Raw genomic sequence first — 27,427 nt, forward strand, 5'->3', positions numbered from 1 at the left:
CTACCGGTTGGAAGTATTGAAAAACACGTGTAACAAGCAATTACCAAACACAAATGGAAGTTTGCAGAACTCAGCGAGCGTAGCTTGTGAATGTCACTTCAGCGACCGAGTTTATCGTCTATTTACACAAGCAGTCACTGTGGTGCTGAACAGTTAAGATATATTCTCAAGCACTGCATTCGTGCCGCACAAGCAGGGACCATTAGGTACTTAGAACCCTTCACAGCAATATTCACCGGATAGAGATAGCGCGAAAATGCGTGACGGATCCGTTTCGGGAAATATTTTGGCTATGAAATCATGTTTTGCCATACATGGAAATAAATATCAGCACCTGTAACCGTATAGTTGTAGCAAAATGTTAAACATCGCAGAAGTATGCATCAGTCTTACATAATGTTTTTAAATACCAATCCTCGAAGAACTTGTTCGACACGTCCAAATTCGGGCTGAACTACTTCCTTGGAATAGGGAAATAGAATGCAATGTATTAAAAAGTATTAGTGAAAAATACTATAATGAGGGACGCTTCCTATAATTTAATTGTTAAGTGTTACTCGAATGTATCGCCTTGCCCTTGAGACATGTCAAGTGCAGGGAAAGCGGAAATGTGACATCTTTGAAAGTAAAATTGTGTTCATGCAGCTTTCTGCGCGGTTAAAGATATACTAAAAGGAGCCTACAACAAACTCGCTATTAAAACTACAGCAAACATTGCATTGCTACTCTTATTTCATTTTTTTTACTTGTAAGGAGCAAAGGGCACATGACCCCTTTATAGATAGCAGCTATCGCTCCATTCGAGTCGTGTGCAAAAGCGACCACTTGCTGCGTCGCAAGCGTAAAAACGAGAAAAATGCGCATACTGTATGGCACTTCTTTCTCAGGTTCTTTCTTTTTTCTGTCTCGAGCTGCCTGTCAACAAGTCTTAAACGTGAAGCTTCAGCTTCCCGATTACTTAAATATGCATCTGTTGGTAATTATTCTTGCCTTCTGCGTATTTCCGCATTTTTTGGGCGTCATATTACCACGTTGCCTTCCGCAATGTGTTGCTGTTAAACAGGCAAAATTACGTATACTACTCTTGTCTTTCGGCTTCGTTAAAAACATCGGCACAATACGAGACCGCATGTAAAACGGAACTATGGCAACATTAACTCCTTGCAACGCTCTATTTCGTAATGCATAGTGGATTCAGCTAAGTATAAGAGACAAGGAGAGCAGATTCAACGCTAAAGCATAAGAAACAAGCGCAGCGGACACAACCAGCACTTTTCGTCTTTCCCTGTGCCTTAGCGTTGAATCCGCTGTTCATTCTGGAACTATGTCGCATTTCGGGGTAAAAAAGCATCGCACTGGCTATGCGCCCCAGAATGCTAGTGTACGAACGCACAATGAAAGCCTGTCTAGCGAAATGTTCTGCTACAAACTCAAGTTCGAAAAATATTTCGCGACGAATCCACTCACCGTCGAACCGATGCCTGTTGCTGCTGTGATCTGTTCGCAGGCGTTGCTCGGTGCGGCGGAACTGACAGAACTGCGTCGATGCGATATCGCGGTTGCCATGGGCAACGACCGAGATAGCTCGTGGCGTAGACGTGTTTCAGCGCGAAGATAGCGAGGAGCTTCGACGTACAGTGGTGCGGATGTGCAGCGGCGTCTCGCGCTGCGCGCATATCGATAACAATGTAGTGCGGTTCCGTGATATTGTAGTCTTGCATACACAGAGGCAATTAAGGAACGAAGATACACACACAGCGCAAGGTATGAAAACAGTTTGGCAGCGATGGAACACACAGGAGAAGGTGTTGTGATCAGGGATAAAGCTTGACGTTCTGTCATCATCTGCGTTGCAAGAGAAATGATGTTCAAGCCTTCCTGGTAGAAGCAATCGCGGATCTGTGTTATGGTTCGCTAGCGTCTCAGGTCGTCGACGATTTTGTAGACTATAGAGCCATGACAAGGCCGCACGTATTGTACGTAATTTCCTACCCTAGAGTCGTCTCTGTACGAAAGATTGAGTCGCGAGTTGCTTTTGTTTTGCTATCACAAAGTCGCTTGAGGAGGACACGAACTATTGTATGCATTACACGTTTTTCGCTTTCGCCGCGTGGTTCTTAAAAAGAAATCCGAGTGCAAATTTTCAACTGGTTTGTCTGGCCTCATTCATTATTGCAACCGGTTTATTAGACACCACTGATAAAACAACATGCTGAGAATTAGACAACAAAACAGTTCAACATGTTAGTTATGTTCATAGTCAAGTATATTAGGCGAACAGTTGATCTTCATTTGCTTATTCCTCTCTGGAATATTTCTTGCACCTGATGCTCAACAATCGCCACTTTTTAAAGGCGAAAGCCTTATATGCCCCATAAAGGGGAAAATCCGGCGAGCGTCTGGCGTTAACATCCGAGGGCTAGACAACACCCGTGACCAAGTGATGACGTCACGTTCCCGGCGCTGGACTGCTGCGGCTCGCACCAGGCCCGCGCACTCTCAAGTTTCAGCGATCGCCACAGAGGGCGAAAAATCAACCGCGCCGCGTTCCAGCATGAAGTGTGCAAGTGGAACTACTGTAAATTGGTCGCATACTTTAATTTGTATTTTTTCTGCTAGAGGCACTCAGTGCGGCTAAATATTTTATCTATAGATGTACATATAATAACTGACAAACATAGTTAACATGTCATTTTTTACAAAATAAGTAGACCATTGTTTTTATTGGACTTCTGTTATTAAAGTCTGTGCTTTATTACTTGCGTAAAGGTTTTGAAACCTCACTAACGTGTGATAAGCAGCAGCCCATTGGTATCGATTGCAGTCCGTGCCGCTTTTCGATTCAAATTGTACGGCGGTAATATTTGCAAACGGGGTGGTCGTTTCCTTTGAGCAGCATCACGCAGGTTCGTTTTAATTAGATAACAATAAAATCTCGGTCAGTTTATGCGTCCAACATTCAATAGACGCCACCAAGCAAACGTGTTTAAAGACAGCGAATTTTATCAGCTGTATCAGTCGGTATGCCAGTTTCACTGGCATACCGACTGCATGCACGTCTTCCGCCGTTAGCGATCTGCCGCGTCTGGCCGGGTAATGACGTGTTGCTCGAAAAAAAGTGTGCTAGCTAGCGCGAAAGTTCATCGCTAGAGCCGAGCACATTCAGCTTGAAGACTACCCACGAAAGCGGATCAACCTTTCAGCCTCTGGGGTGTGCACCGGTGAGTAAAAAAGCAGTGCTTCGCATTTGCAACTTTGAATTTCTTTGTGTGTGAGGCGGATGAAACAGGTTCCTGTATTCATTACTTAAAAGTGGAAAATAGTAATAATTATAAAGTTATTGCTCTTCAAAAGCAATTCAAACGAGGCTCTTGTTATTTTGGCACGTTGCTAAAATTCCTAAGATGTAGTACAGCATAAATAATAAACAGTTTTGGCTGTTTCTGGATGAATGATACACCGCGATAAATTCACTGTACATTAGTGGCAAATGTACTTCCGGGGATACAGTTAGATTAATTGCATTTGAGACGTAATAAAATTAATGTGTTCATTGCTAGTATATGGCAGAAACAATGACACCATTGACACAAGGACAGCATTGAAAGAAATGCACACTCAAAACTGTGCGTGCGTGCGTGCTTTTCTGTCGTGGAGCGCTCTGGGCGCTGTTCTAAATCACACATGAGTCACAAACTCACCCACACTTCCACCATAGTAATTGAGGCTCTTTTTTTCTTTTGACTCCAGCCTCCAAGGCGCTCCTCATAATTGTTCACCCTTTGGACTCTATTGTCTCTGAACGTACAAGTCAACAGTGAAAGTGTCACCTCTGGAAGTAACATCAAGGGCCAGAATCCTCACAAGGTATGTTTCTGAACATTTCAACTAGAACCGTGATTTGTTCATTTATTGGACTAACTTTTGTTTCACCATTTTTTGCTTGCATGTTTGACATGGCTTCATCAATTATCTTTTCAGGAAGACGGACAAAACAGAAATTATTGGTCTGTAAGCTGCCCACGCCAAGCCATAAAAAGCTCAACGTTCACCATAATGACAGCAGGCCCTCTTGAACTATGTGCCTCACCATGAAATGTTTGCGAGTTTACCAGATTAGAGGGTGTAGGGATGCGCGACTCTCACGGGTCCCCTGATGTTGTTTTCCCCGGACGGCTCTCGCGTCTCCTGTAATCCGGCTTCGCCGAGTGGCGTTACGGCGGCAGAGATGGCGCGAGTGGGGTCACTTGGGCGCAAAATGAAGAAGGCGCTTCCTCTACGGCGTGGGATCGGTGAGCAGCACGCGCGGACGCTTCACGAGACCGTGAAGCGTCCGGCCCGCTTCGCGAGACCGTTTCGCGAGGCTAGGATCAGGACACCGGTATGGACGAACACAGATCGTTCGAACGCGCCACTGTTCGCGTGACTGTACACGTGAACGACTAGGCGATGGTGTCATAGCATGGGGCGAACATATTCGCTCGCTATCCGGTCGCGGTGAGTCGGACTTCCTTGGTTTGTCGCGCGCCCATGTGAATGTTCTATGGGTAGTAATTCGGCTATCATCCATTAGTGTATGAAAGGTGCAATAAATGCCCTTTTGATTGTTTGCACTACTGTGTTGTCGTTCCTTTGTCCCAAGAGCACGTGTGAGATCCCACAAGGGGTGTGCATGCCCTATCAGGAAAGCAGCAGTCTACATTTCTGTATCGTACCGAGCAGGGATGCTAAAATTGGACATACAAGCTTACTTGCTTTTAAAGGTGTTTTATGACAATCGGAGAAGTAACATGTTGAGTCCCAACTGGTTTCTTTTCCTGTCATTATTGACGACCAGAACAGAAACAATGTAGCAATTAAGCTCCTACTTGCTAATGCACAAACTCTGTCATCTGCTCTTTGCAAATCAGCTTGACGGTGTTACGATCTCGCTCGTCAACATTAATAGACGTGTCAGTCGCGAGGGTCAGAGACGAAAACCTGTCTTCCAGCCCTCAACCTTGGTCCCCCGCTGAGGACGTTCACCCGGCTCCGGTCGACTACCATTTCCGCTAACCTTTGGATTGCCCTAGCCTGCAGTAGGGGGGACGAGAGGGAAAAAAGTGTCCGGATGGTGGAGGGTATAAGAAATCCAACAAGCAGCCACGTGGAGAACACTTTTGCTTTGCCCTAGCGTGCAGGTGTATGCACGCTGAACGTTTCTCGTATGTTTTCTTTGGAGCACAACGGTCCCCCGTAACCATGTATTAAACTTGTGTTATTTGTTTTTTCGTCGCCTCGTCTTCCCTGCCGGACCCTCTCCGATGGTCAACCTGGTTCGAGCTCCGAGCAAACACTGTTGAAGGTACCCCCGAACCTCGGCCCCTAACAACGGGCATTACCACCAAGTATCACATGCTCCCTCACAGCGATAATTTGTTACATGAAAATGCAAATAATTTTCAAACGATCAAAAGTGATCAATGCAGTTTTAAGGAAATGATACTTCATGTTGACTGAAATTCTGGAGTCACTCTTCATTTTATTATTTTATTTTTTATTTAAAGTACCCTCAGGGCCATATGGCATTAAAGAGGGAGTGGTTACAAAGTTGTAGAGTAAAGCAAACAAACAAGTGTAGTGAGTTCTGGTAACGTAATGATTCTCCTGGTTATACAACGTTAGCAAATGTTTAGCAAAAACGTTTGTTATAGGTGATGGCTACGATACTTGAGGGAAGGTGGTTCCATTCCTGACATGTACGGGGGATGAAAGATTGAAAGAAAAACTTCGTGTAACATGCATTAATTCCTACCTTACTGCGATGATCGACGCGGTTTGAAATGTACTGATGCCGCAGTATGAAATCGTCGTGAAGTGTGGTGTGATGGAAAATTTTATGAAATAGCGAAAGACGGGCGACTTTGCAGCGGTTATGTAGTGGAATAAGTGCTAGGTTAGTTTCAATTGAGGTTATACTCGCGGTACGGTTATAATTAGAAAGAATGAAACGCGTAGAGTGATTTTGAGCTAGTTCAAGTGAAGGGATAAGATTAACGCGACTGGGATCCCACATGATATGGCAGATGCATATTCAAGTTTCAAGAGTATCGTAAAAGTAGACGGTGCTTTGGAAAAGTTGCGCCGCAAGTACCCGAGCATGTGATTAGCATTGTTAATGAGTATTAATGGTCCAATTTAGATTATTTGTAGTGTGTGCACCGAGATATTATATGAAATGACAAAGTCTAAGGGATATTGCTAAGATCATAAGTACTAGGATTATAACTAGATCTCGGTACACGCATTATTTTACATTTTTTAACTACAGAGGGCTCATGTACAGTTTGCATGAAATCAATAACTAGGCTAACCCTCCACCGTAAGAGATAGCTAGAAAAGGCAAGTTCACACAACCGGCCTACTCCACACTTCTCAAACATGACAAATCACAAAGAAAATATTTCTCTTCAAACAGCAGATGAAAAACCTGAGCACAGTGTGTTCCCAAAGAGTTCTTGAAATATACTCGGAGTAAGTTTGGTTTAACATGCAGCCAATCAACAGTGGACGAGCAAGGGAAGCCTCAGCGTGGGAACTTGTCTTCGTCACGGCCCTCGCAAATATGTTTGCTAGTTGAAACGTTGGCTCCAGGCTGAGACTTCCCTTGTTCACCTCTGTTACTCAATTGAAGTGTTCATCTCCTTGCAACCTCTTTGCCTTGTTTGAATACACAAACCGTTATGTTTTTTTTTTTCTCAAATGAAACCGTAAATTGCATTTTCCTTCCCGCCGGGCTGGCTCAGTCAGCTAAGGCGTTGCGCTGCTGAGCACGAGGTCGCGGGTTCGAATCCCGGCCGCATTTCGATCGAGGCGAAATGCAAAAACGTCCGTGTGCTTGCGTTGTAGTGCACGTTAAAGAACCCCAGGTGGTCAAAATTAATCCGGAGACCTCCACTACGGCGTGCCTCGTAATCAGAGCTGATTTTGGCACGTAAAACCCCAGAAAGAAGAAATTGCATTTTCCAAGAATCCATGAGCATTAATTGGGCTTACTTATGTGTTTATTTAGTGTCCTTGTTTACGAATTCTCGGGAGGACACCCGTGTCGAGATATTAATTCCCGAAGTTTGCGGAGAAATGCATTGGCGTTCCAGTTAGTTTCTGAACAAAACGTCGCTTTATGAATTGATGCACAAGGTTAACTGGAACGCCAATGCATTTTACCGCAAATTTCGGGAATTAATATCTCGAAACGGGTGTCATCCTGAGAATTAATTCCAAATGGATCCACCTTGTGAACTCCACGGCTGCAATTTGTAAATTGCAATATGCGCCATCAGGTAATTAGTTAAAACTTAGCGAATTTTTGTTAATTAGTCGATTATGCATTTCAATTTTTGTGCAAGTAATGTACGCCTCTTCGAGAAGGTCCGCATAGAAGGGTTTTCCGAGCATAAAAGAAGCCCGCGAATACACGCAAAGTGCCTCGAGCGGCCAGTCGTGCTGCAATTCTGCGTGTATTCGCGGGCTTCTTTCACGCTCGGAAAAGCACATTTATGTAGCACGTATTGAGAAACAGGAAGCTGCATCGGGCGTTTTTCATGCTGCTCTACAACTTTCTCATTGACACTTTGATAAGTAGGACAGTACTTCTCGAATTAGATCATTAATTACAACTAATTAAATAAATCGCAGTAACGAAAAAATTACTGGCGGCTACTCCACTGTACTAGAAACAATACGCACTAGGTTGGCTTCGCGTAACGCCGTTCCTCTTTTTTTAAATCGTGCTGCGTGATAGCTGGGACACCCTGTATATATATATATATATATATATATACTTAGTGACGTCACCACGCTTTCATATATAAAAGGGAGACCCGTCTAGCAACTCATTCAGTTCATTCTAAGACTGCCATGGGTAGACCACGGAAATTAAAGACACCAGAAGAACAGCGTGAATACCATGCTCGACCATGTATGGTGTTTGATACAGCTTCGCTGGACATTCACGTACGCAGGGCGGGATGGCGGCCAGTTTTTTCTATTCCCTTGACCATGTCATTTTACTTTATTTTGCATTAAATCTTGCTTTTTGGCAATCCACTCAAGTAAAAAAGAAGCTGTTGCGTTAATTTTTTCTTGCTTGCCTTTTTTTTACCGTTTGCTAGGCGTACATACTAGGTGTTTCAGCTAACTTGTACCAAGACTGTAAAAAACAGGTGTTCCCTTCGTCTATGCAACCGACGCAGTATTGTTAGCTGGGATACATTGTTAGGATACATTGTTCTGACGGCGGAGGGGATCATTCAGCTAAAACTGTTTAATGTCGCTGCGAGCCTTATCACATGGTACATTTCCAGATGTAGCGCGCCTTTTTTTTTTTTTTTTTAGACGCCTTGGGAGAATAAAACGACAACAGCTATCTTCATCCGAAGAATTCAGTTGGAATATTCTTAGTACGCTCTACAATATTTCCATTATAGATGTAGCGTTAAAATCAACGCTTTTAAAGTTGGTTAATTTATTTGTGTTAATTAATTACTTCTGCAGATAACAAAAAATATTTAGGTTGTTAAAGACGACTGCCAACAATACTGAGTTGTTGAAATTGCGTAACGCACACCTAGTTTTCTTTCTTTGAAATTTTGGCAAGAGCCTGAAACACCTTGTGTATCCTTGTTGCGCAATAAACATTCGGTATACATATGTCAGCGCTGTGTGCTGTCTGTTTTTTTTTTTTTTTTTTTTTTATGCGTACCGTTTTTTGCACAGCTTTTCAAACATAATAGTGTTTAACTTTCAGACGCTATTTCAAAACGAATATTTGAGTTCGGGGACAAGGTAGGGCTTCGTGAGAATTACGTTCGTATACAGCATACCCCCGTCATCTTAAAGCTTACCGATTTACTGCTGAAGCACGAAGTCGAGTTTTCGATTCTCAGCCTCGGCGGACGCATTCTCATAGGGGCGGAATGCAAAAACGCTCGTGTACGGTGCTTTGGATGCACATTAAAGAACCCTAGATGGTCAGAATTATTCCAGAGCCCCCAAAACAAAGTCTCTCAAGGCCAAGCGTTGGTTTAGCACTTTAACTTAATCAATCAATTGAAATTTTCTCGTAAATAACAAGAAGTCAACGTTGCTGGACAACATTTAAACTTCACTTGTTTGTATACTATACTGTATAGCTCTCCAATGACCCATCAATACTCTAGAATGAAACGCGCGATCTCAGCGGAGTTTCCATGACTCCACTCCAGCTATGCAACCGTTATCTCAGATTTGATTTCAACACTGATAACAGTGTGAGTGCCGACAGAGCCACACGATGGCGCCACGCTTCAGCAAGTGAACAGCACGAGTGAAACGTGATACGCTTGCGCCTTGTGGTCGCTGGCTGCTCGCTGGCTGCGAACGGCCGAAGCCACAGAGTTAGTATACTGCATTAACTCTATGTTATTTCGCCTGTACAACTGTGATTATTTAGTCTGAAAATCCTGCGTGGAGCCGCTGGCCTGGTCACTCGGCTGCTGCCAGCGCTCCTATCAATTAAATGTGGCCGCCCAGTTCATTGTGATCTTTTGGACGAGTTGTCATATATTTGGACGCTAAACATCCAGCAGAAATTAATGGGGACAAGAAAGGACGCAGCGCAAACGTTTGTCGTTGACTGTCGTCGTTGTTGTGGCTGCTGCTGCACCTTTGACTCGTTATTTGCATTCGTTATGTGCACTCGTTATTTGGATAGAGTGCCAGAGCAGCGCACGTTTCATCCTCTTCATTGGTACCCGATGTCGAACGCAGCTAAACGACGCTTCGTACTGATGCAAAGTACGATAATATGTAAGTTCATGAAATCTAGGCTTTGGTGCTACCCGTGATGACGAAGAGCATCCCCTTTGAAACAGGCTGATAGCACACATTCCACCAAGCTCATTCTTTTTTTTACCTTTATGGCATATCTTCCCATTTAAATACATTTATACACTAGGCTAAAAATTATTCTAAATACAAAGTTTGCTTTCGTTTCATGTTTCCATTATTTTTCGCATTTATTGCTGGACGTATGCTGTGCTGATTCTAACTGAACATGCTCAATGGCTATTACTGCATCGCTTCCACATGCTATTCACGAACTGACTTGATCTGGATATTTTCTCTTACAACTCCGCGTTCTCAGACACCCTGATCTGGCTTCAAACAGTACGACACTGCCCTTTGAAATGCCATAAAACTATTCCCATCTCATTTAATTCTGCGTAGTTCGATATGTTTCCACGGCTGGCTTCCTTCACATTTCGCCTGTCCTTTGTGCGGTTTATCCTTTTCTCTGACGCTTTCTACCACATTGGTGCAATATTACTTCGAGTCACCGCTTTTCTTTTCTACGCGCAAGCGTACATGCCCCGTCTGTGAAATCGGCGAGATTGAGGGAAGCGAGCGCCGGTGGTAGAGCGCACACCGGGGAAGGTACGGAGGAGCGCGCAGCGGAGGGGAGGAGGAGAAAGGAGCGTCACGGAGGCGGAGGGTAGGCGGAGTTCACCTTCTCTCGCAATTGCTACGGACTCTGTGTGCCCTATGGATGTACCGGGTTCGTCTGGCGATCGAGCGACCGAGCAAGAAGGACGGAGCAGTGACGCAAGCAGCGGCTGTCCAAGCGCGAGTCGACCGGCCCCGAAGCTGCCGCCAAGTGCCGGGCACGAGCTGAACAAGACCGGCAAAAGGCGCTGGCTAGGCGTGCTCAGGAGACTCCCGAAGAACGTGCTAGGTGGCTTGCGACAATGTGGGTCAATGCACAAAAAGGGAATATAGTACCCATACGCTTGTGCGTAACCCGCGTTCATGAAGTGAAACCTCACTATATATTTTTTTATCTCTGCAGGTACCTAAATGACCTAGCTACTCATCTGTTTCTGTTCATATTCTTCAGTCGCTTTACGAAGCAGATTTCGCACTGAGCCTCCCGCACTTGGAAGCACGTCCAACCCATGTCTCCCTGTAAGGTGTTTGATTTGTGTTTTTAAGCGAAGCTTTATAGGCTCGTAAGTTTCGGCGTTAGTGGTGGTGGTGTCACGCTGAAAAGTGGGCTGATCCTGACGATAGTGCAGAAAGGGTCCAAGCACAATGACATACCCCTGTCGTGTGGTCCAATCTTGGTGATTGTGCAGAAAGGGTCCAAGCTCAATGGCACACACCTCTGTGGGCTCGGGGACCTGTAACGCGCCCTCGAACTATCCTTATCACACGTGGGACGCAAAGAGACAAAATAACCAGCAATTCCCCTGTCGAGAAAATGGGGGTAAGCTAAGCTTGTCGTCCGATTCTTGCGTGAGGGCTTCCGAAGCCCTGGCGAAACAGTCAGCGAAGAGCCGCGGACCTCGAGTTGGGGGAAGCGCGATGTTGAGGCGAAACGTCAGCTAAGAGCCGCCGACCCTGAGTTTAGGGCAAACGAAGCGGAACGCCTGCAACAGTGTCGTCTTGTCACAAGCTTCGCTTACCCCCATTTTCTCGACAGGGGAAGGGCTCTGAATTTTTAGAAGCGAAGCTTGTTTATGTCTAGCCTGAACGTCCGTGTCTGATTGCAGAAACAATCATCATCAGCAATGGCTCGAGCGTCGTTGTCTTCCACAGCTGGCTCCGTTGCCGCTCATCATTCCAGCGTGGAATTTCACTTCTCTTCGGTCGTCGTAATGGGAAGGCCGCGTTTACGGGAGTATGAGCCATTGCTTAAGAGGGTATGAGCCATTCATTGTCTTACGTAACGGACAGATTTAATTTTGAAGCAATTTAATTTCGAAGAATCGCAAGGGGCAATGGCGGGCCGATTCTGCTAACCACGACACTAAGCAAACTCGAGACATCAAACGCAAGCGTTTGTGGTTCGACAACAACTTGTCCCTCATCAGTGTGATCCACTTCGACGAACAGCGACACAATGCCTTGGAAGTGTTGAATGAACATTACGCTACTAGTGGATACGACCTTATTCAATTTAGAGTTTGCGTTACGTGTAAGCAATCTTTAATCAAGGGAAAACTGCCTGCGTTCAGCACTGTGAACGGGTACGTATACCCGCCATTTGTTGTGATGGTGATAAGCTTCGCTTATCATTCATCTTCACGGAGTGCAAGGACCGACGATTTTTTCATGAGCACCCAATGGTAACTTTCTCACAGCACTTTGATTAATCTCCATATAGGATGCGGAAGGGCGGCATCTTGCGGCGGTCCCGCAATCTTTTCGCTGCATAGACTTACCGACACAATATACCAGCATTCCAGCAGGAAAATCATTTTTGATGACGGATGCCTTTTCACGGAACAAGTAACCACGTACATAAAAAAGAGAGAGAGAGAAAACTTTCTGGTCTTGAAGCGAATCATATTTTGAAGAACTATTAAATCGCAACAGCTGACCCATGCATACAAAAAGGGAATTCGTTGTGTCTTCCGTTGTGAATCCGTTGTGTCAGCTGTTGCTCTTTCTACATCCTTCAGAGAAAAGTGATAAGGGAGGTTAACCAGGCTGAACCGGTTGGCTACCCTGCACTGTGGAAGGAAAGAATACTGAAATATTAGAAGAAAAGAGGTTCGCAGTATGCACAAACACACACGCACGAAACGAAGCGTTCATTAATTCGCCACAAGCGGTCATAACATCGACCAACCTAGGGCGCCTCGCCAACCTGCTGCTTATTTGCTCCTCATCTTCTTCTGGCACGCTCAGAAATTATTATCCCCTATTCTCTGGCTATGGCTGAATACTACACGTAAAAAGAAACGAAGAAAAAATTAAGCGAGTAATTTGTGTGTATGCTGGCTTAAGTTTTATAAATACCTCGTTCATTTCTTTTCCCCAACACGAAGCTTTTTGCTTATTTGTCTCAGTGAATGCGCGCTGCTTGGAAAAGGCTGCATCATCGCCATCAACATAGATGCTCCCGGTAAAAATGGTTCCCTACTACCTGCATTCACGGGTACTGCTGAATCATCTGCGTTGACTGGGACTCAATGTCGTTGTAAGCAAGAGGTTATCTCGCACTGTTTACGGTACATAATTTTTTCACAAAAATGGGAGTTATGGGGCTAGTTAGCCACCCGTTGGTACAGCATCAAGCGGAACAAGGAGCACAGCATCATACCAGATGGTTGATGCAGATTTTCACTGCTCTGTTTTACCGCTTCGTTTATTGGCGAAATGTGCGTTGCTCGAGAATCCGTGGCATATCGAATATGTGTTCTGTTATTTCCCGCCCCACAGCAGAAATTGCGTTGCGTGGCATCATCTGCAAAAACGTTATCCTCTAAATTGCTGCTCACAGCTCGCTTCTCTATAGACGATGGAGCGACAGTAATATTTCCTTTATTGTTACTTGGAGACAAGAGATCTCACAAAGGTTTTTCTTGCAGAATAATACAAGCATGACGTCAACTCAAGTGTTTGATGATATCGCGTCCAAAAGCCGAGCTCCTTCCACATGGTCAAAGCAAACCGGCAACAAGCGTCTGCTCATGAGGAACTGCAAGACAGGTACGTAATCCACACTAAGGGAAGATAACGAATTTGATTTTTATTTTCGGAAGAACACACTGCAAGGGCGGGAATTTAGTCCATGCGCAACTGTTTACAGCATGTCTGAACCAAATACTTATTCGCAGTAAGCGGCAACAGGCTGCGTACGCTACACCGTAATTCTGCCGAGTACCCGTATCTGCACTCGGGGCCAGTTGCAACTGCTTCGAACCAGCAAATCGATAGTACACACAATGGCTTGTTTTTTTCCCCTTTTACCGGGTCTTGTCGGAGCCGTTTGAGTGCCCGTAAACCCGAAAATACATTCAAAGAATGTAACCCGAGCGTCGTGTCATTTAATACACCGCTTGCTGCCTTGCTTAGTGGGCAAATTAGCGGAAGCGGACGAAGACAGTTCGAAAGCAACATGCGCTCTTCACTGTCCGTCGTTGCGTACAGTGAGCGTGCTCTCTGCGATACGATGTCCGTACGAGATGCAATGCCATGCCCAGGTTCTCGACGAGCCATTTGGAGCTTCGGCACGACGGCGGCACCATCCGCGTATCGTTCCTGAACGTGATCGTGACGTTCATGCTGTTCCTGACAGTGCTCATGATGGCGTCGGGCGTTGCCGTGTCGGCCGCCACCAGCTGGCTCGTGGGCTCGGTGCTCATCTTGCCGGCCGTGCTGCTTCTCTGCGCCACGGCTCTCGTGGCCACCTGGGTCATTAGCCGACACTCGGTGCCCGAGCGCAGCTCAAGCGACTCATTCCCGAGCGTCGTCTACTCGCTGCTGGCGCAGCAGGCCACCGACGTCAGGCGTGGCTCCGCTGCCTGGGCCGAAAGTGGCATACCGCAGCAACTTGACCCCGAGAAGCCGCGGCAGCAGTCCCACAGAGGTTACGCCAACGCCGTCTCTTTTATGGAGTGAAAGCGACCGTCTGTCCTTCACAGCCAATCCTTGACCAATGCCCTTTGCCTCTTCGCGACATCGTGGCGTTTGTTTCTGAACAGTCTTCAACGTAAAACAGTAGCTCTATCTTCACTGGCAAGAAGTGTATCTCGAAAGCTCATTCATGGTGTCTGTTTCTATTGTAGAAGTCATTGAGCGCAATCCTTACGCTTTTCTGTAGAAAATTCATTGACACTGTAAGTGTGGTGTGATAGCTACATGTTACTTCCTATCTGTAACACGCACGGCGTATGTGTATTGTACACTATTGCTTGGTGCTTCAGATACGTTTACATTAGCCAAGAACGCGTTGCAGAACGCACATGTTTTGTATTCCACGAACAAGCACAGATTTTTGTGCTACAGCAACTCGACTGCGCCTGAGATAGCAAGAAGTGCACAAACGTAATGTCGGTCCGAGCTTTTTCGAAAACATCACGTGGAATCTTCTCCAGCTACTGTTCGTGTTATAAGCCGGGTCAACCAAAACACAAAATAGTGCTGAGTTCTTATTTCAGCGACAGCTATTGGGGGTGCTTCATCCAATTTCCTTGGGGTAGGCCGCATCACCATCATCATCCTTCCCTGGCAGAAAGAAGTCGCCAGAAAATAAAACTGTATTTCCTACCACCCATAATTTCATACCGGCTTGCAAACTGTGTATTTTTGCGATTCATTGCCTTCGTCGTAAAATTATTGTGCTTGGCATCTATGACTGGTCTGCGACGAGTGGTTAAAAATATTGTCTTTCCCACTTGAACTCGGCTTCAAATTGTGTGGTCTGTGTAAAGCTATTCTTTTTCTTTCTTTTTTTTAAGTAGGTCACGTGACGACTTGCGTTACGTCCGCATCACATTAACAACGTCAAAAAGCACGCATGCCGACCTCATACAGAAAAATAAAATGAAAACCTGTAGTGCTTGCGCGTCCCTTAGCATTGCTCCTCTCAGATACGCCGCGAATAATTAATCATAAGCCAATGGCATGGTACCCACGCATTTTCGCACAGCCACAGTTTCTATTCATATTTAACGTGCCACCGGTCATCAAATGTGAGTCTATTTGTAATTATACAGCTGAAATAAAAACCTGTTACACAACCACTATCGCGTGTAATACGTGTTGTTCTAACTGGTACTTAAGACTCGTCATTTGAACACCTCCTTCCACTCCACCCGTGCAGGGTAGCAGCCTGGCCTAACCTTCCTGCGTGTATTTGCCCTTTGTCCTTTCTTTTACCACTGCGCATCATGTCCCAAGATTTCACAGCGGTATGCTGCTATATAGTGGCCAGTTTTCTTTTAATCTTGCAACGAGAAGCAACTTGTACCCCGTCAATATGTCATCACCTTACCTCATTCTCATGTAAAGAAAATATATCGCTTCAGGGCCTATATCTAAATCACTTTTCACCAGAACTATACAATATTTCAGACGCAGGTACGATAATGGCGTAATCCCTTTCGAATTCGTTGGAGAAATGTTCCAGTGTAACGTTTCTCACCGAAAAAAAAAAGAGGTACTCAGGTTTTTAGGACGCAAGTATCGCCCACTCTCTCAACGGTATTGGACCTTCACTGTGCCATTATTAGATCATAGCTGTTCCTCTCTGCACGCTGTCTTCGACCAATATAATCAAGAAATTGTCCTATATACGTATGCAGCTATGCTGCCTACTTTTTCTACAGGTATATCCGGAATGTATACAAAGTACATGTTCCCAGCAGGGCCATATTTGCAGAGGAAACAGCTTTACAGGGTTACTTCATCGTACAGTGCTGAATGTTTATTTGTTCGTTCGGTTGCTTGTTTATATACAGAAGTGAGTTCCCATAGGGTCTGAAGCAAGGGAAATAAGGGATCATAATAAGGGGGTAAGTGGGCGGGTCCACGCCGCCGACTTCTATACCTACCCCATTTTACTGTGGTCCCTGTTCTCTGAGACCTGCAGCGTTAAAATGAAAATGAAATTCTGGTGTTTACTTGAGCATTTATTCAAGTTGCGATCACATTGGGTTGTTAGAAAAAAAATGCATAAAAAACGTTGGCTACAATGTGAGCTACAGTGTTACTCTCGATTTACGAGAAAATTGTTCATGCATAATAAGTTTGTTACACTTGAAACGAATTCATAGACGAACTGAGAAACCGAGCATGTTCATGGAGTCACCATTTATTTTATTTTTATTTACAAAACAGGACTGTACATTCCAATGACAAAGAGAGTATTGCAGTTGAATAACTGATTAAGTTATTCAAAAAAGAAAATAATAAACAATACGTGTGTGTACCACGATTGCCTGACTATATATTTCAGGTAACGGCGCATCTACTTCAGGTAACTCAATATTCGCCAAAAACTTACGTGCATTGTAACCTATAGAGAACAAAAAGCTAGCGCAATGCTCGCTTTACTTAGTTATATCATTCATTATCTGCATGACGTGAGTGATTAGCGCTCACAGCACTGTGAAAGCTAGCATGATTATGCAAACGCACCAGAAATTATGATTTTGTAAATGAGATGCATGTGAAAGACTTTTGTTTGTGACTTTTTTTTAGCATTTCTTAGCCGATGGGGTATAATTTTGATGTTTGGGATAGCCAGCTTGTCGGGCTGCCGAAATGTTTCCAGGATCTCATTTATTAAACAACATGATAAGGGCTTTTTCAAGCGGCTTTGCGAATGTTTTACTGACGCCCGTAATGCGAATTGAACATGCGGGCACTGGAGAAGTGTCTTGTTCGAAAGATGAAAGATTTAATCCACTCAAGCAGTGCAGTCACTGTAAATGGCTAGTGACAGCACATCGCATATCAGCCACTCGGCGAAATCCCAAACTACTCCGCTTCGATAACAATTATACGGAGATATTTCATGGTATTCTCCAGCTTTTACACAATCCCAGTTCACAATGAAGCGAGGAAGCATGCAGTCCCACGAAATAACCTGCCAGTCATTCACAAATGTACTTGAGAACTTCTCAGGAGCATGCGGGGCACCGCAACGGTTGGACGCAAATCAGCCTGAAGTACCAACCCATGAAGATGCTAGCAACGTTTGAAAAACACAGAACGCGAAGCGTGGTCGTACATAAAACACGCCATCTGCGCCAGACGCTGAACCAGCCCACTGTCTAGCGGCTACAGAAGCTGAAACCGCAAGTCGAGGTAAAGACACTAAAACTGCCTGGATGTTTGTTAAATAGCCGCGAATTCCTTCTTTGGATTACAAGAACTGAGCAGGTTAATCGGACCACGCAGCAGATCCTGGATTCAGCAGAATCACGAGTCGGAAACGTCCTCACGGACGCAGCCCGGCAGTTTTCGCGGAAATCTGCGGATTTTATACATATACCAGTCCGTTTCAAATATGGTAGAATAATCGGTGTCAGACCTTCACGCTGGCTAAATACCTGCCTCAAAGATTACTGTTCTTTCTTTTTTTTTCTTTATTCCTATCTGGAAATGCAGGCCATAGAAGCGTATCTCCGCGCTATAGTTGAGTGCTAACGAGTGAGTGCAAGGTAGGCTACAGAAAAAAGAAATTTAATTCTCACAAGGGCTCGCAATGCCACTTCTTGGCTTCTGTATTCCCATCCAAGCGTGATTTTCCTGGTTGCCCTGAAAGAGGCGTCAACCGTCCGCTTTCTCTCTCTCCCTTCTTTTTTTTTTTCTCTTTCTTTATACACGTCACCAACCACGAATGCGACCATGGCCAGGGGCCGAAGCAGGAACGCCAACAAACGGTCGGTTGCTTTGAACGCTGCTTTATCGATTGGCCCAAGAAAGTTCCGGTTCAAAATGTGCATTTGCCGGAATGCGGGCAAATTTCACATTCTGGCTCTGCGTGGTTGTTTGGAAGGGACCTCGGAGGGGACGGAAGAAGCGAAATGGCGGATTGTTGAGAGCAGAAAGGTTGATTCCTCGCACACGAGTAGAATTATCGGTTACATTCTCCGCAATACATGTCAGTTCGGGGCGTCCATTAATTATAGGGGTTGTTATGTAACTTGAAAAGACATTTTAGCCGGTTGGCACTCTTATCATGCGTGTATTGAACATTGCTACGTGCTACTTCGTCGTTGCTCATGAATACCAACCACCGACTAACGTCTATCACGGAGCACCTCCAGTTCCATGGCACAACAAGCTTGCAATCGGACTATACTTAAGAGTTATTGACAAGCTATTGGCGAGCAACAAACACACTATGCACGCGTGTAATCAAAACCCACTGACTCTAAAATATGTGTTTGTTATTGCACTACCTTAGGCATGCCGTTTTGAACAGTCACACATGGAACACTGCAACTCTTACGATGCAAGTGCTAGAATCAAGAGACTTCTCGCGAGGTACAGTACCTTTACAACTGCCCTTTGGCACTATCACCATCTGACAACGACGAATGGACGTTACTGCCACTTGCTCGATGACTCGAGAATCCGCAACATATCCATATTTACACACAACGTCGAAGACTCTGTTTTGTACTTGTACTCCGTTTTGGAAAGGCAAGGAAGTGGAAGTTAGCCGACGAGCTTTTTTACGATCTCTCAGGCGTGTCACGGCAACGTGACATTACGTTGTTGACCCAACAGCTGCAAAGTTCACTACCCTTGTGAACTGATCGTTACGTTCTGAATGATGAAGATGAGCTGACTTCATCCGCGAAAGCAAAGTGGCGCATTTAAGTCCTAAAATTAGGGGAGCGGCTGATGGACGGGTGAAACTCGTCCTTCGACTTAATTAAATGCTGCTGAAGTTCGTGTACTTAAAAAGGGGGGGGAGCGAAGACATGAAATGCTCTTGGTTGCGTTGCGCGATTGCTTCCAAGTAAACAAGCAAATAAAAACACACATGGAGCACATAGAATGTGTATGGATCTGTTCGGTGCCCTTTGTCCTTCGTGTTCCTTCTGTGGGTATCCGTTGTGTTCGCCCACCGCCCCCTTCCGAGAAGCCCATTTTTTTCAACGGCCAACGTTGCGCACGGCTCAGCCTTTTCATCGCTCGCCGAATGCGTGTTTTCGAGGATGGAGCCAACTCCGTCGAGGGCCACACGCCTAAGTACACGCGCACCGAGTCAGACACTGCAGTTCACCTTCCGCACCCCTACTTCTCGCCTTGGACAGCGCACGAGTTCATCTCGCACGGGAGCAGTTGCTGCGACTCCGCGGTGCTGTTCTGCAGCGGCTGCTTCGCCAGGCAGAGCATGCGCACCACTTCCGCGTAATCGGGCGGCTCGTCGGTCTGTCCAATCATGGCCTCCTCGTAGGACGGCGGTGGGCCGTAGCAAGTGACCTCCGGGCCCGCCAGCACGTCCATCGCCTGCTCATAGCTCTGCTCGCTGCACGTCCGGTAGATGTTGTAGGCGCCGCAAGTGGCCACGATGAGCACGACGCAGCCGATGCTGATGAAGTAGTAGCCCTGGTGCAACGCCGAGCCGAGGCCCACGGACGCCACGACCAGCAGACACCAGAGCGCGTTGAAGCCGTACAACAGGGCGCGCGGCAGCCCCGGGTTCCGGCAGCCCGTCATTGGGAGACAGCGGCATTCTGCGAGTAGCACCGAAGACAACTCACGATGACAACAGCACTGCTATAGCAGGCACGTACTTACATCGGGCGCTGCAAGAGCGCGGTTGCATACTGTGCACTTCGTCTCACCAACTCCGTTCGGTGTAGCGAAAGTCACAGTTCATGTCAGCATAGCGAAAAACGGGGCTTGCTCCGACGTGATGCTGCTAATCGTTCCGTGACCATTACTTTCGGCTGGCGTCATGCACGGGAGTATTATGGAGGAGCCTTTCTGGCTGCCGTTCATGTTGTTGCTATATGCGGTCCGTAGCTTCCGCTACACGGCACCGAGAAGTTAAGACAGAGCGTAGAGCTTTGCGGAAGCCCTCAGCCACCTCTGCTGTTTTCGTTGCCAGCATCAAATACTTCTGCCTTTCTTTCTGTCTTACTTTTTCTCTCTCTTTAAAGCGACCGCGTTTTATTGCAGCTGCGTGCCGTCGTACAAGCATGTTAAATTTAAACCAATAACAGCACTTAAATAAGCCCGAAGAGCTTAAAAAGAGAAGCGTGTTTGTTAACGACACTTCTTTACGCCAATGCGAGCGCATGAGCGCTTGCCGTGCTGCTATTCTAGCAGTATCACGTGGACTGTAAGTGCAAGCACGTTAATTGTTCTTTTTCTTTTTTTCTCTCTTTTTTAAGGGGCCTTCTGTGTCTACAGACACAAACAGGTCACACATTCTATGTTTCATCCCATCAAAGGTACGAGGTGTTTTGTCAACTCTCCGGGATTTTTAAAAAAAGAAGAAAAATAAAGGAGAAGAAAACATCATGGTTGTTTACTTTGATATGAAAAGTTTTCTTTCAACATATTATGTCCGGAAAAAATGTCAACTTTATTAACACCCTGTGTGTTTTTCCTTCAACATCGAAAATAAGTGCTGCACAAAAATTTCACTTCAATAATTTTTTTTGCGCCGGGACTGCACTGTATAAACACAACTTTCTAACATTCGATGTCATTCCAAGAACTTTATTGCATTATTTTTCCATTGTTCCTGGCGGCCAAGAAATAGAACAAATGGCAGTATATATACTGGATATTTTTTAACTGATTATTATTTTGCGAACACCGCAACAGTGTCGCATGCTTTCTTGATGCAATAACCAACTGTTAGAAATATTCTAGAGCCAATAAACATAAAACCTTCTTGAGGAAGAAACACGAAACTAAGGAAACCTGCTAACTTGATCGTGAATTACGCATGATAGCAAAGAAACATATTGCTGATGGTGATTTCAAGGACATTTTGTTGACACTTAATACGGGCAGTTTTCTTCGTGTATATTTGTTTCAAGCGAGGACAATTAAGCAAAGAATCTTGAAGTCAGCGTTCACTGCGTTGTTTGGCATTGATACGTACTTCACAGTGTTATACGGGTTCCAAGTGGCGTTCCTGGAACTAGTTCCTTTTGGGAGGAACGGAAGAACGCCACCGTTCCTTTAAGGGTCGGTGGAACTGTAACGGTAACTCGTTATTTTACGAAGGAACGGCAGAGGGAACGGCGTTCCTTCTGTAAACGTTCCACGGCACTGAACAGACGCACGCACGTATACGCAGCACATCATGCAGGGCGGATGGGCGACCGCGTGAGGCGCAAAGAACTACCGCTTGCCTGTCACGTGACTATGGTGCATTTTCTTTCGCGAGTTCTCCGTTATATTTTTTATGACTAGGCTTCAAGATTGTCACGTGACGCTCCCTCCTGTAGTTTGCTTCCTCCATGCCGGCCTGTCGGACACTAACATCGAGATGTAACTTAATTAAATTAAATTATGGGGTTTTACGTGCCAAAACCACGATCTGATTATGAGGTACGCCGTAGTGGGGGACTCCGCAAATTTGGACCACCTGGGGTTCTTTAACGTGCACCTAAATCTAAGTACACGGGTGTTTTCGCATTTCGCCCCCATCGAAATGCGGCCGCCGTGGCCGGGATTCGATCCCGCGACCCATCGAGATGTAACTCTTGCCGAGTTCAAACAAGGGCCTTTACTAAATAGCAAATATCTATTCTGGACATTTCTTTTTCCACTCATACTGCAATATTGAATCAGCATTCATTAAACGTCTATGTATTGTTCCTTTCGATGCGCTTTCTTGTGCAATAAATTTAATTATATCCTCCCGAGACCCCTTGTGCAATTCATTGCACATTACCTTCAACTTTTTTTTTTCGAAATTCACGCGAAAGTGATTATGCAAAATATTCACTCTGGGTGTGAAGTGCGGTGCTTGTGTAACTGTAAAAAAGTGGTTTATTTATTTATTTATTTATTTATTTATTTATTTATTTATTTATTTATTTATTTATTTATTTATTTATTTATTTATTTATTTATTTATTTATTTATTAAATATTGCGGACACGTGGCCCAAGCAGAGAGGGCGACATATGGTACATACAATGAAAATCAGATTGACAAAGCAAACAGAACCATGAAACTACAAGATTAGGAAGTGGATTCAATCATACAATTCCATTCGGTTACAGTTCGCGGAAAAAAAGAAAACTTGTATGTGTTTGTTCTTGCAAAGTAAGGGGTTAATGCATCATATCTGCGGTGACGTGTAGTTCTGGTCGATAACTGCGATAAATGTTCAGATGGGTCTAGGGATAAATTTTTGGTGTGAAGTAGTTTAAGGAATTCAAGTCTCTGTTTCTTCCTCTAAGTTCGAGTGGTTCAATGTTGTTAATTTCCATAAGTTCGGTGGGGGAATCACATCTGGAAAATTTGTTATTAAATATAAATCTGACCGCTTTTCTCTGAATTCTCTCAAGACTATTGATATTAGTTTTTGTGTACGGATCCCAAACTATGCAAGCATATTCCAGCTTAGGTCTAATTAGGGAGTTGTAGCATAGCATTTTAACGTTAGATGGGGTTTTCTTAAATTTGTGTCTCAACAGGCATAGTTTTCTGAAGGCTGAAGCACAAGTGCTACTTATGTGATCATTCCATGATAGTGTATTGTTAAGGGTCACTCCTATGTATTTATAGCTAGTGACTTCATGAAAAGGTGATGGACCTAACTTATATGTATAAGGCAGGGGTGATTTCTTATGTGTCATTCGCAGTAGTACGCTTTCATCTGTGTTTAGTGTCATTCCCCAGCACCTGCACCATGCAAGAATATTATTTAAACTACAACATAAACTGGTTTGATCATGGAGAGAAACAATATCTTTGGAGAGAAACATGGAGAGAAATGATATCCGCTTTCGAGAAATTCGACAATAAATTGGTCTAGACCTCTGTGTCGTCCCAAACGGCCGAAAGACTTCGAGGCCTGTTTCGAAGTCACCGATATTGCGTGAAAATACCGGACGCGGCAGCAACATGGCAATGTACTACACGTAGTTCCATCTTCATCTCAGGGTTTAAAAAATGAAATGCAGTTTTTTTACCACAGCTAACATGAGGAGATGATGGAGATAGTCATTTCTTTCACGTACATGGAGACGGAGCTTTTGGCATCTAACCGTGGTATCCAAATTTAAAAAAAAAATGTTTTTCAAGTTCACGACATAACAGTAGGCAATAAAAACCACCTTGAAGAGCGATTATGTCCCGTTGTTGTGTCCGGGTCTCAGGAGGAAATTGGTGCATGTGAGTAACTTTCTATTTGCAGATCTGAAGCGCAGTATCCTGACTGCGCATTTGAAGACAGAAGTGGAAAGTGCCGTATGTGTTTCACTTGTAATAGACGAGCACCAAAGTTGCAGTTAGACATGTCTGGAGTATGTCCGGTGCTGCCTGACAAAAATTCGTCTAGGAGCGTTTCTTTGGATTCTTTTTATCTCCAGATTATCTGCCGCCGGCCATGTTCAAATTCGTATAATATACGTAGTTCGATGCGAGTTTTAAATTGCTCCCTTTATTTCGCCGCAGGATTATCCGACACCATATTTTAATTTTAAATTATTGGGTTTTACGTACCAAAACCGCGATCTGATTATGAGGCACGCCGTAGTGGGGGGACTCCGGAAATATGGACCACCTGGGGTTCTTTAACGTGCACCTAAATCTAAGTACAACCATATTTTAATTTTAAAAAATCAAATGAAACGTTAATGTAACGACACGTTCCAATGTTAGAAGTGTAACTGGAACGCGTTCCTTTCGCATTAAAGTAACTTGTAACGGGAACTCGTTCCAAGATTGGGAAGGAACGAGGAACGAGCTTTCGTTCCTGTTCTAAAGGAACGTGTACAACACTGGTACTTCACCTTCACTGCATAGCGCGCTGCTGGGCGCATGATTTCTATCTCATTTTGATCGGCCCACATATGTCACTCCTTTTATTGCATATGTCCATACCTTATTAATAAGTTTCCCATCTATTTTGCGACTCTGATAGAAAACTCTATATACATGTATACTATAAAAGGAAGTACGGTTCTCTGTATGCCGAGCAGCCGTATTCAAGAAAAAAAAGCGAAAAACAATTAGCAATTGTTTTCACGACTTGATTAACTATTTAACGTCTGTCGTTGAACTCATGTCTTCCTCGGCGACTAAGTAAATTCTTCAGTCAAAATGGCAGTTAGCGTAAGAAACGGACCAATTACCAGTTGTGCGTGCGTGTGTTCTGTTCTCGTTATTTCTTTTTCTTTTTAGACTGAAGACTAAACAAAATTCTGAAAAATGGCCTGTGGCAATATTCAGTTCTAGTCCTTGCATTCTAATTCTAATCCTTGAAGTGGATTGTTGGAAGAGGTGGCTTCACTTCCCAAATAAATTGACACGCATAATTAATTAACAAAATGTCACTAATTAAGTTGCCACAACTACTTTACCGCAAACATTGCCATTTACGAATTGCAGCCGGTCACCTTACAAGGCATGTGCACATAGAGCAAATTCTGAGGATGACATCAGTTTTCAATTATATGCCCTCAAACTTCAGGTAAAAAAGTCACAGGCCTGCGCGGCACACGCAGCACAGTCACAGCGTAAGCTGGTGGAGCGGCTCAAGAGTAGCTCCAATTTGGGCACCACGCACAACAGGGTCTTCGCGGCAGTCTGTTCACCTCGTTTGGACGAGAACGATCTGAACTGTCCGCCAGGCGTCGACGGCGAGCTGCGGCTGGTAATGCTCTCTGCACAGCAGTCTGCTGAGCCCGATCAAGCCGTACAACTGCAACTTACATGTCGGGCACGCTGCGTTTGCAGGCATCTTAACTAGATGGCGCCACCATACTGGCGGTGGCTGGGGATCGCGTTTTTTTTTTATTGCGCGCCTCGTCTGATAGGCATCTCGTCGTCTGCGCCTGCGCACGATGCGTTTGCAGGCGCCTTAACTAGATGGCGCCACCATACTGGCGGAGGCTCGGATCGTCTGCGCCTGTTTTAAATGGCATTTTTCCGGCGCCCGATAGCAAGCGCTTGCGTGGCTCAGTGGTAGAGTATCTGGCTCCCACGCAGCGGGCGCGGGTTCTATCCCGGCGGGAACCGGGTACTTTTTTCGCATTTCCAGCGATAGCGGTTACGTTCGACGGACGCCGTCGGCGGCGGCAGCGGCGGCGGACACCATCGCGAACCGAAACGGCTATTGGAATGAGCCCATAACAGCTTACGCTGTGAAATGTACTGTTGTTCTACTTGCCTTTTAGAACAAAACGCCTTCTTATGCAATGAAGCACAAAAATGACTCGACAAGCCAATGTTGTTCGTCGCGCACTTTGGGAGTGCATATTTCGAAACTAGTCTCATCCTCAGAATTCGTTCCAAGTGGTATCGCGATGCGAGGTCACCGATTCGTAAATTGCAATATATACCGTAAAGTAAAATTGTTCACTAGTCGATTGTAGATTTTGATTTCTCACACAAATAACGTCCGCATCATCTAGTAATTAAGCTCAAGGACTAATATTGCGCTATCTACTACAGGTAATGTTTTTTTTAAATTATGGTTAATCTAAAAAATGCGAACCCGTCGTACAAACATGCGGGAATGAATAACACGCACGTATCGAGTAGATGGCGTTCATTGGTCTATATTGGAAGTCTTGGGGTGAGGCTTATGGGCAGCTAATGCAAAGTGCCTTCCATTGCGTCTCCGTCCCTTTTCATGGTTTTCAAATCCATGGACGCGGTCAGTGCCGCACTACGGCGAGCGCAGGACTGGCTTACTTATGTCGACGCAGAGCATTTATCTGACTCACTCACTTTTTTAAAATAGTTTTTCGAGGCACCCGTCAGTCTATGCTCACACTGCTCAATATATAATGTGCCTGCAGTGGTTGCCAACTTGCCACGCCACCTTTATTATCCGCGGGCTAAGAAATAACAAGCGCTGTCTTGGAGAGAGAGAGACAGAAGAAAGGGGAAAGGCAGGGAGGTTAACCAGACGGGAAGATCCGGTTTGCTACCCTATGCTGGGGAGAGAGGGGAGGGGGAGGTAAAAGGACAGCAAAGTATAGATAAAGAAAGTAAGAAGCACAGACACAATCACAATCGGTCACAGGTGGCACAGCACAGTAGCACTTGCAGCACCATAAACATCTGTCCAGGCTACAGCCGCTTGTCCAAGTCTAGCTGTTGCCCTTGAAAACTGCAACAGTGCCCTCGTCGCCCTCCGCTGCGATGGATTGTGATGTCGGCATTCTAAAATAAGTTCCTCTGTTAGAGGTCTTTGGTCAAAACGCGCTATCGCGTGTACGAGCGATCGTCTCTGTAAATTGTAGCGAGGACAGTCACAGAGAAGGTGCTGAAGAGTCTCCTCGCTACTTGAAGGTGATAAAATACTGCTCGCCTGAATCTTCGGTATCGCGCGAATTCCAACGCGACTTATGGCTTCCACTGTTTAACAACTGAAGGGCGATGAATGTGTCATTAAATAAATGAAAATAAATGAATCAACAATCTGTGCACGAGAAGATTCATCAAAAGGAAATAAGTAAGTTGGTCAGAGTGCACTATAGTGCTGTGACCAACTAAACTCCACGTCAATGCCAAAGTAGTATACTGTGATTGTTCCCTTGATATTTTTTTTTCATGTTAAAAACGAATTTTACTTTTATGGAACTTTACGAACAAATGGTGTCGACAACATTTCACGTGTAATGTGATATCATTCAAATATTTATTTGGGCCACTTCAGAGCCCACTTTGTATACGTTATTATGAGCCAGACCGCAAGTTTTTCTTTTTTATGTGCTGTCTGAAAGCCTTTTAAGAGCCTGCGGATCCAATATTAATAAAAAAATATTACTCCATCTCCCGCTAAAGGGAACCATGTGTGGATGCGAAGCAGCGGGGAGATGGTTAGCTTGAGCGGGAGATTGTTTCGCGGCAGTGGCCCGAGCGCTCATCGCGGCGCTGCACAGGAGAGAGAATGAGGCGCGCGCGCTCCGTCATTTTAATACCGCGGAACTACCGTGGCGCCCCCAGC

The 27,427-nt window shown here is 45.0% G+C and overlaps 3 protein-coding genes across 6 annotated transcripts in view; 1 reads left to right on the forward strand and 2 right to left on the reverse strand.

The window, feature by feature from the left end:
• Window positions 1-1,691, reverse strand: part of LOC119461707 (uncharacterized) — a 57,496-nt gene extending 55,805 nt beyond the window's left edge. Inside the window, 1 exon segment of the mRNA XM_037723083.2 lies at window positions 1,468-1,691. Within this exon segment, the coding sequence (XP_037579011.2) occupies window positions 1,468-1,676 (209 nt within the window). The 5' untranslated portion in view covers window positions 1,677-1,691.
• LOC119449657 (uncharacterized) lies at window positions 1,640-15,318 on the forward strand. Of its 4 annotated transcripts, none has more exons than XM_049667165.1 (3): window positions 1,640-1,764; window positions 13,395-13,515; window positions 14,010-15,318. In XM_049667165.1, exons 2-3 carry the CDS (start codon window positions 13,463-13,465, stop codon window positions 14,425-14,427), a joined length of 471 nt encoding a protein of 156 aa, XP_049523122.1. In that variant the 5' UTR covers window positions 1,640-1,764; window positions 13,395-13,462; the 3' UTR covers window positions 14,428-15,318. The 4 variants fall into 4 exon arrangements, with proteins under 4 accessions (XP_049523122.1, XP_049523129.1, XP_037568810.1 ...); XM_049667172.1 differs by having other exon boundaries at window positions 14,105-15,318; XM_037712882.2 differs by lacking the exon at window positions 1,640-1,764 and adding an exon at window positions 1,826-1,976.
• Window positions 15,319-16,786: 1,468 nt separating this feature from the next.
• The window catches only part of LOC119461748 (uncharacterized), a 63,585-nt gene continuing 52,944 nt past the window's right edge, over window positions 16,787-27,427 (reverse strand). The window contains exon 2 of the mRNA XM_037723124.2: window positions 16,787-20,006. Coding sequence (XP_037579052.1) covers window positions 19,564-20,006 — 443 coding nt within the window. The 3' untranslated portion in view covers window positions 16,787-19,563. The remainder of the gene's footprint in view (window positions 20,007-27,427) is intronic.

This window comes from Dermacentor silvarum, chromosome 1, assembly GCF_013339745.2.
Source record: "Dermacentor silvarum isolate Dsil-2018 chromosome 1, BIME_Dsil_1.4, whole genome shotgun sequence".
Classification (NCBI taxonomy): Eukaryota; Metazoa; Arthropoda; class Arachnida; order Ixodida; family Ixodidae; genus Dermacentor; species Dermacentor silvarum.